Below are 20759 nucleotides of genomic sequence, written 5' to 3' on the forward strand. Positions count from 1 at the left end.
CCCCGCCCCACAACAGGCCCTGGTGTGTGATGCTCCCCTTCCTGCGTCCAAGTGTTCTCATTGTTCAATTCCCACCTATGAGTGAGAACATGTGGTGTTTGGTTTTCTGTTCTTGCGATAGTTTCCAGATGCATCCATGTCCCTATAATATTCAACATTCTTTCCTCATTTTTATATCAACATTTGCCTCCACTAAGTTCCCTTGGCTGTATATGTAGATTTTCTTAAATAGGAGAAATGTGCAAATTCCCATGATCAATAATTTATTCTGTAACTCCCTTTATATTCATGCAAATCTCACTTTAAGCATTATCATTTTCCATTTTTTTTTTCTTTGAGACAGAGTCTCACTCTGTTGCCCAGGCTGGAGTGCAATGCTGCGATCTCAGCTCACTGTAAGCTCCGCCTCACCAGTTCACACCATTCTCCTGCCTCAGCCTCCTAAGTAGCTGGCACTACAGGTGCCCACCACCAAGCCCGGCTAATTTTTTGTATTTTTTTAGTAGAGCCGGGGTTTCACCATGTTAGCCAGGATGGTCCTGATCTCCTAACCTCGTGATCTGCCCCCCTTGACCTCCCAAAGTGCTGGGATTACAGGCATAAGCCATCACACCCAGCTATCATTTTCCATTTCTTTTCTGTACTTTCATCTCTGCAAGTTGGCCAATTCACTGTTTTTGATTATCCATTTTCAGATGCATAGGGACCAATCCTAGACAGACTTTGAAAGAAGTGATATTACTGGTGTCTGATTATGATGTGTATTTGTTAGTTACATAGTGGTTTGTGGACTAAAGAGCCAGTGGCAAAATGTGTATTTTATGCAACTACTCACAGCTGAGTTACAGTGGTAATTCAAACTGAAACCATGTTACTAGGTAAGATTGATGTTACTTAACTAAATTATGAAATACTGGAACCATGCAAAGTAAGAACTGCCTGTATTTATTTACTAATTATAAACAAAATAAATTCATTACGTGCTGCATAAAAATATTTTTATGAAAACTGCATTTTCCAAAAGAAAAACATAGCAAGAATAGCACTGTTTACACGTTTGCAAATATCTTTAATGTGTTTAATATAAGACAATTAGATTATATTACTACTTTTTTATTCAAGCTATTATAATAGCATACATTATGTAGCATCTGGAAAACTCCAGCATACACTTGTTAGAAAATGGGAATTTTTAATAAAAAAGACAAAGAAAATGACAATAATAACAACAACAACAAAAGAGAATGGGAATTTTAAAAGGCAAATAATGTCTTAGAATAGTTAAGAAAGTAATTTTGACCTTGTGGACCTCTGAAAGCATCCGGGTCCAGAAGTACACTTTCAGAAATGCCAACCTATGGCATTCTTGGTGTGTAATGAAATAACTCTCCTATGAAACTCGAATGATACAAATTACACACCATTATATATCTTTGGGATAATTGAGAATATAATCACTCAAATAATTTTCAGTCTTCTTTGGTTCAGATGAATAATCCTGATTGACAAATGCTGAGACAGATTAATGTTCGACTACACAGTATTATCTACAACAGCAACTGGAGATCAATGGAGTAAATTATCATGCAATAACGAGAAACAACATATAGGAAGTAACACTGATAAAATTAGTTTCTTGTACCTAAAGGATAGTCAAGTTAGATAAATGCCTGATGTAACGCATACTAAATGGATAGAAACAAAAAGATAAAGAGAAACTAGATTTAAAAGGGACTTTAAAACTTTTATTTCCTTTGTCCATCTCAGTGACAATACGAGAATAATGCTGCCAATCCTTGGCAAACTTTTAATAAGAATAATCAGTACAATGTGTAGGAAAAGGAAATGAGAAATGTTTCTAAAATGAATAAATAAAAAGCCCACAATCTCCACCTCCACCTTTGACCTGAATAGGAGGAAATTTCTGAATGCTTTTCTCTAATCTTCATTCAGTAGAATGGAATAAGAAAGTTAACTCTGCAACCAGATTGCTCAAGGAAGGAATAACCTACTGCTTGTAAAAATTATGCCATTTAAGATAGTAATGCACCTCCATAAAATAAACAGAAATTTATATTTGAAAACAAAATTAACAAAGTACTTAATTCATCAAAGATAAAAATCTAGGTTAGAACTCAATTTCCACCTTTAACAGTCAGATAATATTTTAGTCACTATTGTTCTCCAGCAATAACACTAAATTACCTAACAAACTATTTACTTTGTAAAATGTAGAGGGAAGAAAAAGCCATGGTTATTACTGCATATATTTTCATATCAAGAGACATATATGGATCAATCAGTGGTTAACAAAATGCACAAATATTTTTCTACGTTACCAGGTTACATTCTTACAGAAGATACTATCTGCGTCATAAAAACATAAAATGTCAAATATCAGAGTACTACATTACTTCAAACTCAACAGCTAACTAAAAACTAAAGCAAAAGCAAAGTCCAAATATCCCAAAGCATATCCTTAGACACAATTTCTATGATTTTCAAGCAGAAAGATATTTAAGGGTGAGAAAGCATTACAAAAATTTCTACTATATCAAAGTCAGTAATGAAGAAAAATAATGTTCTCCAGCTTTGCTTCATCATTCACATCCTGCTCTCCTCCCTCCAACACAACCCAGAACTTCAGAAGGCAAATCAATCCCTTAGAGTCTATGCTTCACTTTCAGCTAACCAACTCTTCCCACTCAATACTCACTTCTCTAAAATCATATAGCTAGTCATGAGTATATGCCAGAGTAATGAGGATCTGTCCTCCATAACACAGTAACTAAGATGTGCTATAAAAATCAAACCTGTAAAAAGAATTTTAATATATCTAAGAAATATCACACAGATGCTGAGCTATTTCCTGATAATGATGACATTAATATTAGTCATCTGTTTCCTAAAACGGAATGATTTTTGAATCATGAAATGACAATTTGATGAATGTCTAAAAATATCAAATCAAGTCTAAGTAACAGCTTTTACATAAAAATTAAAAATCAAAAGTTTACATAAAAGAGACTTACAATTAAGATTTTGAAATGCAGTTTTTGAAAAGTCCCTATTTAAAAAGATTCTCTTTCCCACCTTCAAAGTCCAAGGAAATTTTTGTTAGCTTAGAAATAAGAAAGAATGGGCCGGGTATGGTGGCTCAAGCCTGTAATCCCTGAACTTTGGGAGGCTGAGGCAGGTGGATAACCTGAGGTCAGGAGTTCAAGACCTGCCTGGCCAACACGATGAAACTCTGTCTCTACCAAAAATACAAAAAATTAGCTGGGTGTGGTGGCGCATGCCGGTAATTCCAGATACTCAGGTGGCTGAGGTAGGAGAATCACTTGAATCCAGGAGGTGGAGGTTGCAGTGAGCCGAGATCGTGCCACTGCACTCCGGCCTGAGCAACAAGAGGAAAACTCCGTCTCAAACAAACAACAAAAAAAGAATGATTGTGACTAAAACTTTAAAACCTAAGAAAGCATGAACTACCTTTTTCCCTTTGTCAACATAGCAAGAGAAATGAGAGTGTTACCAAAACTGTTTAAGACATATTAATTACATCCACATTACATTAATTCCTTCCATAGTTCATAGATTTGTAACATAATTATAATTAAAAATAATTTAAAAATTTTAAATGTGAGGATAAATCAAAAATAATTTTCTTAAATGTCTATAGTTTTTATTAGAAATTATTTTTACAGGGAAAATTCATCTTTAATATTTAATGTTCTGCATTAATAATATATATATCCATATATACACAGAGAGAATAAGTAGGAAAAAATTATATTCCTATCCCTTTACGACAAGCATATATTATTTGGCCATTTATCAAATATGCTTCAGAAAAAAATAAATGTTCAAATAAAATAGATTTTCTTATTATACCATGCTATATCCCTTTACATGCAATTGTATCTGAAGATAACTAATGTACATGAAAACATCTAGGATCATCACATTTCAAAACTTAAAAGGGCTCACAAAGGTTAAAGTCATTAATAAGAGTGATGTTTTTAATGGAATGTAAGTATCCAAAATAGGAGACAGAGAACTCTCCACTATTTCAAACCAAATTTACAATATTCCTTATTATATGCCATTGCTTTTAGTAGTCTCTAACAGAGGGGTGAGGTAATTATCCTCTGCCATTAAAATAACAGTCAGCATCGATGATCAACAAGAAGATGGCTTCCAAGAGATATGACACGATCCACACCAAATATAATATAAGCAGTGACTATAGGTGATAATAAGCACAATACTCAAGAGAGAACTGTTCACTGGAAGACCTATTTGCTCTCTTATATTTTACATCACAAACACAAGAGAATGTTTCGGAATCAACAATTTGCAGGTCTGGGCACGGTGGCTCATGCCTGTAATCCCAACACTTTGGGAGGCCAAGGCAGGTGGATCATCCGAGATCAGAAGTTTGAGACCAGCCTGGCCAACATAGTGAAATCCCATCTCTACTAAAAATACAAAAGTTAGGCAGGTGTGGTGGTGCACACTTGTAGTACCAGCTACTCAGGAGGCTGAGGCAGGAGAATCACTTAAACCTGGGAAGAAGAGATCGCAGTGAGCTGAGATGGTGCCAACTGCATTTCAGCCTGGGTGAAAGAACGGAAACAAAGAAACAAACAAAAAAAGTAATTTCCCTTCTTTTTTCAAATATTATGAAATTTACAAATTCTCAGCCGGGCATGGTGGCTCACGCCTGTAATCCTAGCACTTTGGGAGGCTGAGGTGGGTGGATCACCTGAGGTCAGGGGTTTGAGACCAGCCTGGCCAACATAGTGAAATCCCATCTCTACTAAAAATACAAAAGTTAGGCAGGTGTGGTGGTGCACACTTGTAGTACCAGCTACTCAGGAGGCTGAGGCAGGAGAATCGCTTGAACCTGGGAGGCAGAGGTTGCAGTGAGCCCAGATCATACCACTGCACTCCAGCCTGGCAACAGAGCGAGACTCCCTGCCCCCCACCCACAAAAAAAAAAAAAAGAATTCTCAAACATCATGTGTATTTTCCTCTTTATTTTCTAATATAATTTTAATCTATTTAAAATATTTTATAATGAGAAAAAATACCTTTCACATATCCTTTAAGAAGAGGTCTACAGACTGTTGTCCACAAGCCTAACGCAACTAGTTGCATGTTTTTGTAAATAAACTTTTGTTGGAACCAAAAAAAGTCCCAACCATCTTCCCTGAAATTTGTACCCTGAAACACGAAACTCTCTTTGTGATATTTTATTATTTCAAAAAAAATTTACCCAATGTAAAAATCAACTTAAAAATAAAGGAAGAAAGCAGCGCCAGGTGTGGTGGCTCACACCTGTAATCCCAAAACTTTGCAAAGCTGAGGCCACAGCGATGGCTTGAGGTCAGGAGTTTGAGCAACAAAGCGAGACTCCATCTCTATAAAGAAATTTAAAAATTAGCCAGGCATGGTGGAAATAGGCTGTTATTCTAAGCAACTCAGAAGGCTGAGGCAAGAAGATAACTCAAACCCAGGAATTCAAGGTTACAGTGGGCTATGGTCATGCGTCTGCACTCCAGCCTGTGTAACAGAGCAAGACTCTTGTCTGTCTCTAAAAAGGAAAATTTTTAAAATTAAATAAAAAGAGATGTGTATTTAAAATATTTTCTCAATCTGTACTGTCAAAATTTATTTTAAAAGAGAATTGTTAATCTAGACACTTAAGGATGGAAATACTCTATTATTAACATCTTGTATTGCTATATAAGCAGACTGATGACAGCAGATTGCCAAACACAAAAAATAACATTAGAAGCACACTCTTAAAATAAAAAAGACAAAACTTTCCAAAAAGATTTATCTAAAATTAGTAAGTTATCAAACCAAGAAAACTTCCTATCTTAAAATAAATTGATTTAACCTCATATGAAAGAACTCCCAATTAAAATTATTTTAATAAAGAACACTTTATATACTTGGATTACATATCCCTTGGGAATCTAGTTGTTCTTTACACAAGAACAAATGAAAATATTCAAATAGAATACTTTAACATAAGTGAGCTTTCTAGTAAGCTAGACATTAAAAGCAGCAATAGAACAATACGAAGAACAGAAAAAAACCGTAACATATAGTGTTCATGGTTTATCAACACTAGAATGCTAAGAAAATGAAAGTTCCCCGTTTCTGTCTATGCAAACACACACATCAGCTGACTTGTATCACGGACAATCAAGACAGCACAGTATTAAAAATATATATATGTTTTGAAACCAGATATATTTGGGTTTGAATTTTGGCCGTGTTATCCTTAACTATAAAATAAATCTAATTTAAATAAAAATTATTATAATTAAAATTTCCATTATTAGTCATAAAGGCTGAATCTAATATTTTTCCTCCAAAAAGCATATTGGCCATGTATAAATTAAATATATTTTCTTATCATGTTAAGACATAGATGTTTTGTGGTAGATTTATTAAAATTTTAAATCATTATTAATATTAATTTTGATATTAGACCTGAAATATAACAGAAGATTTGGTTCTGTAAATACTAAGATTTAAAAATCACAAAATCTAATGTTAAATATGAATCTTTGGGGGACATTGTTTTCCTAACCTCCTCTAAAGACAATCACCATCACTGGAGATAATAGACAATAAATCATTTTACCTAGCTAAAACAACAAAATATGTGCATTATATCCACTTTCTGTCTTTCATAAAATATTTTCAAAACAGTATATATTTTGGAGGATTTGTTTTTGAATGTGCAACTAGTGTCAGAGTGAAAGAGGAAGGCAGGGAAGAAGAGCTCTTTTATTTAGTGCACATTCAGCTGTTGGCCAGCTTTCAGTAAACAGTAGTTACTGTGATTGTTTACTGTCGCCCCCAAATCAGAGTGCATTTTGTTGTTTTGGGTTGTTGGAGGAAGGGTGCTAGAAAATATACCAAATCTAAGTTGAAAATCCTGAAAGGCCAGGAGCAAACTGTAGGTTGTTCAAGACTAACCATGGTTAAAACCCAGTCTGGATTCAGCACAGTCCCTGACTGGATGAAAGCAATCAGCTACTACTCTATCTCTGGAGGAAGATGAACACTAGTAAAGCAAAGTGGGCATTAACCTACACTATTGACCATGGGTACTAGTAAACTGTTGGTGATATCTTTCTAAAATTGAGTGGTGCATTCCATCTGTTTACTCCACTGTGGTCTATTTCTATTGTATACTATGTTCTTATGAATACTTTGACACATAATAGTTGACAAAAGGGTAAACATGATATTACTAAAAGAACAACAAAAGTATTAAAGAACTTAATAAATACTATGTGGCATTCAATAACGTTCCAGATGTGACAAAGGATAGGACTACACGACAAAGAAAGGAGTAAGAGAGAGAAAAACCAGACCATAAAAGAAGATATAAAGATAATTCAAAATTCAAAATTAATAAGAACTTTAAGATAAATGTGATTAATATATTCAAGAGACTAAAAGAAATGAAGGACATAGGTAAAAAGATAGGTTTTTAAAATCAGAGGGTTAGAGTCTATTTTAAAAAATGAAATAAAAATTCTAGAACTACCTGAAATTAAAAACTCATTCAATGGATTAAACAGTAGAATAGACACAGCATAAGACATAATTAATGAACTAGAAAAAGAAGTCAATAGAAAACATACAAGCTGAAGCATAAAGAGAAACAAGAATAGAAACCATGGGAAAGAATATGAATCAAGTGAGGCCTGGTAAATTTTAACATAATGTAATTGGAGTGTAAAAAGATAATGGAGACACACGTGGTGACTCATGCCTGTCATCCCAACACTTTTAGAGGCTGAGGCAGGAGGACCGCCTGAGGCCAGCAGTTCGAGACCAGCTGGGCAACACAGCGAGATCCTGTATCTACAAATTAAAAAAAAAAAAAATAGCTGGGTGTGGTGGTGCATGTCTGCAGTCCTAGCTACTCAGGAGGCTGAGTATGTTTTAGGATGAGGGGGAATAAATGGTTCTAACACTATTGAAAAAGCAGTAAAAGTTATAATTTGCATTAGACTGTAATAAATCAAAGGTAACTGCCAGAAGAATAGAAATATATATAAACATATATAAAGAAATGGAATATATGACTCACAAGTTCACAAAGAAAAAAACTGGAATCATGGAATAAATGGAACTATAAAAATATTAATATCTAAGATGGCAAGAAAAGAGAAAAAAGCAAACATACAATGAACAGTAAGATAGTTATAAATCCAAATATAATACTGATAACATTAATTAAAATGGGCTAAATAACTAAAAGACTAAGGCTATCAGACTAGATAAAACGCAAAATTCAATCCTATCTTACCTACAAGGACACTCTAAATATAAGAGCCCAGAAACGGCAAAAGTGAAAGTAAAAGATGGAAAAAGAGACATCATATGAACATTAATAAAAGAAAGCTATTATAACTGTATTAATAGCAGATAAAACAGACTTCAAGGTAGTAGCACTGTTAGAGATAATGCGGGACATTTCATGATTAAAATGAATCAAACTACTAGGAAGAGACCACAATTCTAAATCGCCATAAAACTAGTAATAAAACAAAATATTTATAGTAAAAATGACAAAACTAAAAGGAGAAACAAAAATCTACAGTCATAGAGGTAGACTTTAACACATCTCTCTCAATACTAAATAGTATACAAAAAAAACAAGTAAGAATACAGAGGATATGAACAAGGCAATTAAAACACTAACTTAACTGACATATATAAATCGTGCAATCAACAATGACACAATACACATTATTTCCAAATGCATATGAAATATACGTTGAAATTAACCATATACTGCATCATAAAGCAAGCATCGACAAATTTCAAAAGCTTGAAATCTTTCAGAATATGTTCTCTGCACAACAGAATTCATTCGAAATCAACAAATAAAAGATAACTAAAAAACCTTCAACTGTTTGAAAGTTAGACAACAGATTTTTAAATAAACAGGAGTCGACAGACAAAATTAACAAAGTCCTAACATGAGTCGACAGAGAAAATCAACAAAGTCAAATGCTATTTTTTGAAAAAGCTGGTAAAATTAATAAATGCCTAGCAAAATAAATGGGGAAAATGGAGATTATAATATCAGGAAAGAAAAATGGGAAATCAGTACAGATCTTTCAAATAATAAAAAGACATTAAGAGGATATTAAGAAAAGTCTTAGCAAAAAAAAAAAAAAAATTGACAATATAAATGAAATAGGTATGGTCCATGAAAAACCTGCTGAAACTCATACCAGAAGACACAGGAAATCTGAATTGTTCAGTATTTATTAAATGAATTGATTCTGTTACTAAATTATTTCCCACAAAGACAATTTGCGGTTCACATTGCTTCCCTGGTGAATTCTTCCAAATGTTTAAGAAAGAAATAATATCAGTCTTACACAAACTGTTCTACAGAACAGGGGAGGGAAATACATACACACACACACACATACACAAACACACACACACACACACACACTTCCCAACTTGTTTTATAAAGCCAAATAACCTTAATGACAAAACCAGACAAGAACATTATAAGAAAGGACAATTACATACCAATCTCTACCATGAATAAATATGCAAAAATCCCAAAGAAATTATTAACTCCCTGAATGCAAAGATATTTCAAAAAGACAATACATCACAACTCATTGTTTTTTTATTCCAGAGTGGTTTAACATGCAAAAGTCAACATAATTCACTATGAAAACAATAAAAGGGAGAAAAATCATGTTTATCTTGAAAGACAAAAAAAACTTAATAATACAATAATCAGCACCCATTTATGATAAAAATTATCAGCAATTTTGAAATAGAAAAGAACTAAGAAAAACCTACTGCAAACATCCTATTTAGTAATAAACTTTTGAATGTTTTCTGCGACACTGCATTAGTGGTCCTAGCCAGTGCAATAAGACAAAAAAGAAAAGCCATAAAGATTGAAAAAGGAAGAAATAAAATAGGCAGATGACATGACTGTGTACTCAGAAGAAAAATTTTTAACTGCAAAAAATCTGTTAGAATTAATAAAGAAATCTGGTAAGACTACTAGATATAAGACCAGTATTTCAAAAGGTCAAGTTTATATAGATAAACCAACAACCACAAGAAAATGAAAAGTTTTCAATGATTTCAGTTACCATAATACAAAAATATATCAAATATGCAAGAATAAATCTAATAAGAGATTTAAAATATCTACATATGCAAAACTGTATTATTGACAAAAATTCTAGAATATTTAAACATAAAAAGAAATAGATTATGTTCATGGGTTGCATGTAAGTCTTAATATTATAAAGATGACAGCTTTCCCAAAACTGATTTATAGTATCAGTGCAAGCTTAATAAAAATCCCAGAAAAAAATTTTAACAGAAATTGACAAGTTGATTCTAAAATTTAGTTTGTAAAAGGCCAAGAATAGCCAAGATAATCTCGAAAAACAAAGCTAGAAAACTTGTATTACCAAACATCAAGGCATAATATAAAGTTATAGGTATTATTTTAGTATATTAGCTCAGGATAGACAAATAGACTACTGGAAAAAAGAAAGTCTAGAAATAGACCACAAATTATCCAGTCACCTAAGATAAATGTGATGCTTGAGTGTAGTGGAGAAAGTATGGTTGATACAGTTTGGCTGTGTCCCCACCCAAATCTCATCTTGAAATGTAGTTGCCATAATCCCCACATATCATGGGAGGGAGCCGATGGGAGGTAATTGAACCATAGGGATGGTTTCCCCCATGCTAGTCTCATGATAGTGAGTAAGTGCTCATGAGAGCTGATGGTTTTATAAGGGGCTTCCCCCTTTGCTTGGTTCTCATTCTTCTCTCTCCTGCTGCCTTGCAAAGAAGGACATATTAGATTCCCCTTCCACCATGCTTGTAAGTTTCCTGAGGCCTCCCCAGCCCTGCAGACCCGTGAATCAATTAAACTTCTTTCCTTCATAAATTACCCAGTCTCGGGTATGTCCTTACAGCAGCATGAGAACAGACTAATACAATGGTCTTTCCAATAAATGGTACCAGGTCAGTTGATTTTCCTTAAGGGAAATATTGAATCTTGACCCCTGTACTTCACACCATAAATAAACTGCAGATGAATTGTTGATATAAATGTAAAAATAAAACAACAAAGCTTTAGAAGAAAAAAGCATATTTTCATTACTTTGGAGTAGGCTGGCTTCTTAAAGACATTACAATAAACATTAGCCATGAAGGAAATGTATGGGCCATTTTCCAATCAGAAATTTCTACTCATCAAAACGTACTACAGATGAAAAATAAAGCCATCAAATGGAAGACATCTGCATTACACATATCCAAGAAAAGATTCCCATACAGAATGTACAAAGAACTACACAACTAAAATATAAACAAAAAGCAGAGATTCCAGTCGCTAAGTGACTTGAATTGGCATTTCATGAAAGCAAATCTCCAAGTGGCCTACAGACTTACAGAAAGGTGCTTGACTTCATTAGACATCAAGAAAATGCAAACTAAAACCACCATGTGACACCCCAACAGACACAGAAGATTGGCTAAAATGAAAGAAAATTTCAAGCATTAGTTAGGATACAGAAAACTGGAACTCCTACACATACTGCTCAGTAGTATGAGTGTTGGTACAACTCCTTTTGAAAACTTTCATATCTACTGAAGCTGAATATCTGCATGCCATACGACTCATCAATTCCACTCCAAGATAATATCTGACAGAAAAATGTACATATTGTCACCAAAATAAATATGAATGAATATCTAGTTAGTAGTAATCAAAAAGTGGAAGCAACTCAAATGACAATCAGCGACAGAATGGAAATATTGTGGTATATTCATTCAATGGAATAAGACACAGCAATGAAAATGAACAAAGTACAGCAACATGCAACAAAACGGATGAACCTTGCAAACATAATGCTGAACAAAATAAGCTAAACACAAAAAGTTATATACCATAGTATTCCATTCATTTAAAATATTTAAAAAGGCAAAACAAACCATAGTGTTAAAAACCAGGAGAGTAGTTATCCTTAATATGAGTATGAACTACAAGAAAGCAAGGAGGAGGTCTTGATATTTGAACAGTTCTTTCTCTTAACCTGGGTGCTAGTTACAACATTGTGCCCTACCACAAAAAATGAAAGTTATGTTATGTATGCTTTTCTATATGGAAAGTATAAGTCAATAAAAATTTATATTAAAAGAATAGTGGCATAGTAGAGCTAGAAATAAGGCTAAAAGTATTATCACAATGTGCTACATATCTCGTAGAGGTTGACTACAGACTTGACACTAAGATTTCTAACAGCTGCATGAGAAAAATATGAAGTTGTCAGTTATACATTCATTTGTGTCCAGTAGATATAAATAAATCAATTGCTTGAAAATACAAATTGTTGGCACTAAACACAGAGATTTCTCACAGAAGTCTTCACAAAAAAGAAGCCCGTTTTGACATAATAATGCCCTTGACAATAACTTCAAGACCCTCTGTGACAGATTCTTATGATGACCTTCAATGCAGACTGATGGAATCTTTCCAATATACAACTGGGTAAAAGCAATTGGGGATAGAAGAGTGTGGAGCAATGCAGTCTACATACCCAATTCTCTCTGATGCTTTGGACTGACCCAGGGATATATTTTATAAACCTGTAAGAGGGAATAGAAGAGTGGGTAAGCTTCAAACATTCCCCCTTGAATATCATCTCTCAACTGAAATTTTGACAATTATCAAGCAGCAGAGTTAAAATAAATACCCCCTAGTAAAGGACTGGGGGATAGCTAGTCTCTGTTGTCAATTAATATGAACGCAGTTTGGTTGGGGGAAGAGATAATGACCTTTTGTGAATGTTGAAATGTCTACTCTAGGACTAGTAGTTTAAAAGAGGATCATCCTACCTCCATTGTAAGCATCTACTAATTAGAGCATGAATAATCCTTAGAAATATTTAATAATACTGAACCTGCTTCCAAGGTATATAACTAATGCTGAATCCAAACCCAAAGTTCTACTACATATAAAATGACTAAAAGAGCTTTAGCCAAAAATATTATAATCACTATAGCCAAGGTATGAATAGTCTTATGAGGCACACTCAAGCAAATAGTAAAAAAAAAAAAAAAAAAGGAAATCACTGGATTCAAAGTTTGTTTGGTTTTTTTTGTTTTTTGTTTGTTTGTTTGTTTGTTTTGAGACAGAGTCTCACTCCTTCTCCCAGGCTGGGGTGAAGTAGTGCAGTCTCGGCTCACTGCAACCTCCACCCCGGGGTTCAAGCAATTCTCCTCCCTCAGTCTCCCGAGTAGCTGGAATTACAGGTGCCTCCCACCCCACAGCACACCCAGCTAATGTCTGTATTTTTAGTAGAGATGGGGTTTCACCATGTTGGCCAGGCTGATCTCGAACTCTTGACCTCAGGTGATGCATCCGCCTTGGCCTTCCAAAGTCCTAGGATTACAGGTGTGAGCCACCATGCCTGGCCAACAGATTTAAAGTTCTTTAAAGGATCATGCTGCAATCCATATATGGTTGGTCTGCCCCCATCAAATGACATGTTGAAATTTGATCCCCAATGTGATGGTGTTGGGAAGTGGGGCCTAGCGGGAAGTGTTTGGGTAATCATGGGGGTGGATACCTCATGAATGGCTTGGTACTCACCTCCCAGTAGTGAGCCAGTTCTCACTCTAGCAAGGCTGGACTGGTCTCAAGGGAGAATGGACCAGTTCCTAGAAGAGTAGGTTGATATAAAACCAGGATGCCCCTTGGGTTTGGTCTCTCTTCACATCTGCCTGCTTCCCCTTTGACTCTCTCCACCAATGTTTGATGAAGCACAAAAGCCCTCACCAGAAGCCCAGCAGACGCTGAGGCCACGGTTCTTGTACAACCTACAGAACCGTGAGCTAAATAAACCTCTTTTCTTTATAAACTACCCAGCCTCAGGTATTACTTTATAGCAACACAAAACAGGATAAGACAGATTTTATTATCATTAATATTCAATAACATTTCACATATCTGCATTTCTCCCACCAAGTTCAAGCACAGAATAGACAGTTTTTCTGATTAGTTAGCAACTAGAATGTTAAGAAGTTCAGAGTTCTAAAGCTCACTAAACTTAACTCAGGCCTCTGGGTGCTTTTAAAAAAAATAAATAAACATTTGAAAAGTTTAGTTACATATTTTCCTAGGTCACAACAAATTATAATCGGCAAGTCAGAATGGGAAGTACAAAGAAAGGAACTGCTAGAAATAGAAAGAGTTGTAAGAAATAACAAATAACTTGATAGGAAGAAACAGAAGGATGCAAAAGCTTAAAGAACTCCAAACACAGAATCTTCTGGGGCCATTTAGGCAAAAGCTCTACATGCCGCAAGAGTCTCCAAGGACAACCACTGCACAGTGGGCATAGTCATAGAGGCAGATCCAGAGTAAAGTCATCAATAAGGATTACATTATTCTATGTATAGTCTTTTTCAAGAAGGCAGGGAAAAGTGTAATCATTTTTTTAAAAGCAATTCATCCAAAATATTGTAAATACTATGTGTTGTGGATTAAATTTGCACACTTAAATAAATCTCAGTTATACAAATCCTGCACTCCAAAATAAATGCTAAGCACTACAGTTGATGGAGGATTTTAAACTTAACTCCAATATTAGTTACATATAAAAATATAAGCTTCTCATTCCCTGACTATAATGGAAAAACTGAGCTGCTAATGTAATTTGAAATACTCAAGTTCTGAAATAATATCATGACCTATAGAAAACTAAGACTATGCATATGTTATTAAAAACACCTGAATTGTGAAATCATCATTTGTCTCCACCATGCTTATCACAATACTCCTTATATTCCTCTTACTAGTCCTTCTTAGCCACAAAACAGGAAAATTACGACTTTGCATGGGAAGTTTCTCTTAAAAGTATTGACTTAAAAGTTTGACAAGTGTTATTCAGAAATGTTTATATGTGTATATTTTAATAATTTGCTCATAAGACATTGTTAAGTCATAGAAAGAGAATTTAAATTCTCTACCATCAAAACTAAAATCAAAGGAATATATAAGGTTTTCTGTAAATAATGAAGCTTATAAAGGACAGAAAAATGCAAGTTTTAAAAATCTGAAGGGCTTTAACAACTTAATTTTCTGAAGTTCTAAACGATAGAGAATATACAGGGAAAATACTAGTTGGTTCTCAGAGCCAAAGTCAAGTGTATGAATATTTTGAAGTTGAGTGTGTAAGATTTGGAGTCCTCAAATAACCTACTATCTCTTCACCAAAATCTATGAAAAATACGATAAAACAGTACTTATCTGATGAAATAAGGACCATGCAAATGTTTTTAGTGTGTGACATGTAAATGTTCACTAAAAAAAATGATGAATTACATATACATACACATATACAATCACAATGAGCCAAAATTCAGTTCAGCTCTTTATCTGACTATCTTACCTATCCAAACAATCCATTTTCAAAGTTCAAAACCATATACTGCACTTGAATAATGCTTTAAACGTAAAGAATTGTGTACTCATATAATAAGACCTTAAACTTAACCTGAGAAAACACCTAAATTGTTTAAGGGGTAAGGTAAAACATTAACTAGAATGATATATGCTGCTGACTTTTTATTTTTTTGGTTTTGCAAATGTTTCAGTTTTTCCAGAACATCAGCAGAGAATCACAAAATGAAAGGCACAGTCCAAAATGTTTTTGTTTATAAAGAAAAATGGACATACTTAATTTAGTTATAATAAACATTTATCTTATCATTACTACCCTGCTCATATTTGGAAAAATTCAAAACTAAATATAAACATATATTGCTTGGAGGCCATTATTAATTTTAGGCCTATAATTGAAGGTTAACAATGATCTAGTCCAATATTATTTTACAGACAACAAAAATGAACAAATGGAAAGGCTGCATGGCTTGTAAAAGTGCACACTAGTTAAAGTGAACGTAGAACCCAGTTATATTTCCACCAAACCAACTTTCTTCCTACTTAAATATCAAATCATCTCTGATTTGAGATATAAAATAAAAAAAGAGGCCGGGGGCACGGTGGCTAACGCCTGTAATCCCAGCACTTTGGAGGCCCAAGGCGGGGCGGATCACGAGGTCAGCAGATGGAGACCATCCTGGCTAATACGGTGAAACTGCGTCTGTACTAAACAAAATACAGAAAATTAGCCAGGCGTGGTGTAGGGCGCCTGTAGTTCCAGCTACTCAGGAGGCTGAGGCAGGAGAATGGTGTGAACCCGGCAAGCGGAGCTTGCAGTGCGCCATGATAGCGCCACCGCTCTCCAGCCTGGACGACAGAGCGAGACTCCATCTCAAAAATAAAAAATAAATAAATAAATAAAAAAGAATTCATAAGAGACATGAATGAAATACCCAGGGTTTGGTGACTCTGGAAAGTAAACTAGCAATAAATGTGTAAATGCTACTTTATTCATTTTTCTTAATTTGTCATGCGGCTTCTTAAAATGTACAAATGGCCTACAGTGACTTTCTTCCAAAAAGTAAAAGTCATTCAGATAAAGCCTATCATATAGACCCCATTACTACACATGGATAATTTACATGCACCATCAACTATTTGGATCTGAAGATCAGCCTTAATATTATCCATATAAATAACTATACAAATGAAATCCAGAGCAGAAACTGCAATTTATTTTAGCTATTACACTAAATCTATGTGTAAACTGTAACTAAAGTTAGCATATACTCATTTCACAGTGGAAAATAATAATGTAAATTACAATAATGAAAATACAACTAACACAGAGAGGTGTCCCCGGAAATCAGTGTGACGTTCCTAAAATTTCTTAAAGATAATTTAAAATTTAATTTAAATAAGGTTGAATACAAATCCTTTTCTTTTCAACTGTCTCTGATAAGGGCACAAATGGTCATCACATGATCTAAAGCCAGTCAAGATAAAAATGGAGAAGCAAAAGGAACAGTAGCCATCATTGAATTTATTCATTCAATAAATATTTTTTGAGTATCAGATGCTATATTGAGAATTTGAAAAAAAAAAAAAAGACTAAGCAAGAAGCAGATAGAATCATTGCCCTTGTGAAGTTTAACAAAAGCGGATAGAGCTTTTATTAAATGTTACCCCCCAAGAAGCACTGTATATGTTGAAACTACCCTTATTTTTAAAGCAGTTTTTAATGTCTGTATATTATGGTTAAGAAAATCAGCCTTGCTTATTGTTCCATTTACCCACTTTAAAAATATTTACCTATACTTTAAAAAACCTAACAGCCTATTTGTCTCAAAAAGTTACATCCTAGACAGTACAAATGGTAAATTAAACAGATGCCCTATTACTTTACCACTTACAACTCAAAGTGCTGTAATAATTACATACACATATACAATCACAGTCAATGAAGAAGGTCTTCTTGCTAGATAAATATTTGTAATAATCCAAGCATTTTTTTAAAAGTCACTGTGAGTTATTGCGTTTAAGTCCTGGAATTATAATCTGTATTCCACTTAAGATGCTAGACACATTTTCACACAAGAAAAATAACGGAAAAATATGGAGAAATTGCAAAGGAAGAAAAAGTTTCATTATCATCTGATTCTTAAGAGGAATATCTCTAGGTGATGATTAGGAGTCTGATGGAAAAAAGTAATTTTAAAACAATGGTTCAGAGAAGTTCCTAAGAAATTGATGCTTAGGGTTTCAATTTTTCTTAATACTCAGATATAAGACTTAAAGGAAATATATCAGCATGTTAAAAACCAGTTTTCTCTGAATACTAGGCTTATTATAAACAGTAGTTATTTATTTATTCATTTATTATTTATTTTTGATGGAGTCTCCCACTGTGGCCCCAGCTGGAGTGCAATGACGTGATCTCAGCTCACTGCAACCGCCTCCCGGGTTCAAGCGATTCTCCTGCCTCATCCTCCGGAGTAGCTGGGATTACAGGCGCCCCCCCACCACGCCCGATTAATGTTTTGTATTTTTAGTAGGGACGAGGTTTCACTATGTTGGCCAGACTGGTCTCGAACTCTTGACTTCGTGATCCGCCCGCGTCGGCCTCCCAAAGTGCTGAGATTACAGATGTAAGCCACCGCGCCCGGCCCAATATAATTATTCTTTTACTATTTCTGTATGTTTCTGAAGTAAGGAAATACTACATTTACCGTTATAAAACATTAAGGAAAGGCAGGCCTTAGAATAAATAATTGACATAAAGACTAGGTATCCTCCACAGTCCCACTCTTAATAACAACTGCAGAGCCAGCACTAGCACTGTAGCTGAAAAGTGGATAGTACACACACGCTCACACACACAATGGCTGGCATGTAGTAGGCACTCAACTAACATGTGTGAAATGAAATGGGTGAAGATAACGTAAACAAGCCAAAACAACGAAATGCACTCTGATTTGGGGGCACCACAGTAAACAATCACAGTTACTACCACTTTATCAAAAGCTAGCTGACATCTGAATGGGCATTAAATGAAAGAGTTCTTCCTTCCTGCCCTCCTCTTTCACTCTGACACTAGATTGCACATTCAAAACAAATCCTCCCCCAGCCCCGCCCCAAGCTCTACCCTCCGATACCTCCAGCACTGGAACTGACACAAAGTCCAGGGCTGCGGCGGTGTCCAGACCCGGGCCCCTGTCCAAGGAGCTGCGTGCTCACACACTCGGCTGGCGCAACATAGGCGGCGGCAACCCATCATGCCCGGGACCCCCCAGGGACCCGCGCGCAAGCCCAGAGGTCTCAGCCCCGGCCGGAGGCTGGTTCCCCTCGCCCTGCGCTGCCGTACCTGCACACGGTGATGAGGTTCCTCCTCTCCACCGCAGCATTGCGGGAGCTCAGGCTTTTCTTGCCACCTCCACTGCCACCGCCGCGGATCCCGCTCAGGCCCCCCAGGCTCCGGGAGGCCATGGCGGGCTTACCCCCGTGCCCCTTTTGTCTCGTGCCGCCCCGCACGCCCCCCACACCTGCTTAAGGGTGTTCTCGCTCGGTCCGCGACCGTGGGGGCGCGGGAAGAATGTAGGAAAGGAGCCTGGAGGAAGGAAGCCTGTGGAAGACAGCAGGGACTCGCACCCGGGGACTGACTGCTAGCCCTTGGCACCCGAGCTCCACACACACGCACCACCTCCGCCCTCCGCGCGCCGCCGACTGCCGGGCTGCGCGTGCGGGTAGGCGTTAGGCGCTCTCCTCCTTCCCGAGGGACCTCAGCAGACGGCGCGCGCGCGAGCCCGTCGGCCCCTCACGCCCAACCACCCACACTCCGCAGCCACTCGTGCCCCAGCCCAGGCGGCAGCAACTGGGGCCCCGGCCTCGCGTGCGCAGCCCCACCCTCTCTGCGCCTATCAAATCAACGCTACCCCCGCCGGATCCAATCGCGGCACCAGAGGGGCGGGGCCGGCCGCGCGAACTTTTAAAGCAGAGGGCTCAAGCCCCGCCCCGACGCGTGGGCCGCTGTCAAGACGCCGGGCTCGCTCTCGCAGCCCGCTGGCTGCCGCCAGTAGCCACACAGGCTAGCCGCGGGGATTGTGGGATGCGGGGCCCAACAGTGCTAGGGGCAGATTGCCACCCCTTGCCTGGAGCCAAGCTTTAAGGGCTGATACCTATTTCCGTGGCTGCCGTAGCTTCAGTGTCTGCCTAGAAAGCAGCGCGCCGGCTCCCACACCCGACCCTGGGCCTGACTACTAAGAAGGGAGGAGGGTTCCTTTTGTCCTGACGCCCTCCCAGGAGCTAATAAACAGCAACACAATGGCCTGAGGAGAGTGGGGGGAATTGCTCGTAGAATCTCCTTCTTGGCGGGTGTGGTGGCGAGATTTCTTGCCCCTCCACACCATGTCGCTTTCACCTCAGCCTCCAGCGCAGCCCGCACCCGGGACTGACCGCCCGCCTAAGGAGGAGCGCGGTGCCAGTGTAGAGTCTTCTGGCGTCCTGGGCTCCCGGTCCGGGACTGAGAATACTAAGCCCAGGAACGACGCGGCCTCGGTCCAGACGGGCTGCTCCCTCAAGAGTCCTGGAGCGCCCTCCTCAACGCGCGTGTTCGGAAGCGCCCCCTTCCTAGAGCTTCTCACTACCCTCCGCTTTACCTGCAGGAGGGTCCCGGCTTGGGCCAGGTCCTCTGACTCACCTAAGCTTGCTGTTTACCTCCCTTTGCACCAATATGCCCAGATATTAGAGTGCAATCCTAAATGACTTACTCTCCCTGTGGGACCTAGCACCGTGCTGCACACAGAACAGGTTCTCAATAAATGTTTCTCAAATTTAATTTGAAGTCACATTTGACATGATTTTTACTGAAATTTCACGGCTTCAGTGGCTCCAAAATCCATGTATCTTCCACCTCTGGTTTTGAAGTTTCTGCCAAAGAATGTTGTAGAGTATACAGTTTTGTGTGGCTCCCTCTTTTTCTTATATAGCATCCCTACTAATACAGGACATACTGTTACTCTTGAATGTTTTAACAACACACGTTTGTGTAATAAAACTGTAAATTCCTAATTTCTGAGGTTTTTAAAGTTTAAAAATCTCTGTTTAAAATAATCAAAGAATCATCCTTTTCAGCTACCATATCTAATTTTATTCTACTATTCTGTTTAGTAGAATAAAAATACATGGGCCAGGCGCGGTGGCTCACGCCTGGAGGCGGGCGGATCACGAGGTCACGAGTTCAAGACCTGCCTGACCAACATAGTGAAACCCC

At 37.1% G+C, this 20759-nt stretch overlaps 2 protein-coding genes across 4 annotated transcripts in view; one reads left to right on the forward strand and one right to left on the reverse strand.

Annotated features, from left to right (window-relative positions):
* Nucleotides 1–19187, reverse strand: part of RUNDC3B (RUN domain containing 3B) — a 179937-nt gene extending 160750 nt beyond the window's left edge. For all 3 annotated transcript variants that reach the window (XM_011961769.1, XM_011961767.1, XM_011961766.1), the window contains exon 1: nt 18855–19187. In XM_011961769.1, coding sequence (XP_011817159.1) covers nt 18855–18976 — 122 coding nt within the window. In that variant the 5' untranslated portion in view covers nt 18977–19187. The remainder of the gene's footprint in view (nt 1–18854) is intronic.
* Nucleotides 1–20759, forward strand: part of ABCB1 (ATP-binding cassette, sub-family B (MDR/TAP), member 1) — a 225668-nt gene that overhangs the window by 73514 nt on the left and 131395 nt on the right. The window lies entirely within an intron of this gene.

This window comes from Colobus angolensis, unplaced genomic scaffold (genome assembly GCF_000951035.1).
Source record: "Colobus angolensis palliatus isolate OR3802 unplaced genomic scaffold, Cang.pa_1.0 Scaffold569, whole genome shotgun sequence".
Classification (NCBI taxonomy): domain Eukaryota; kingdom Metazoa; phylum Chordata; class Mammalia; order Primates; family Cercopithecidae; genus Colobus; species Colobus angolensis.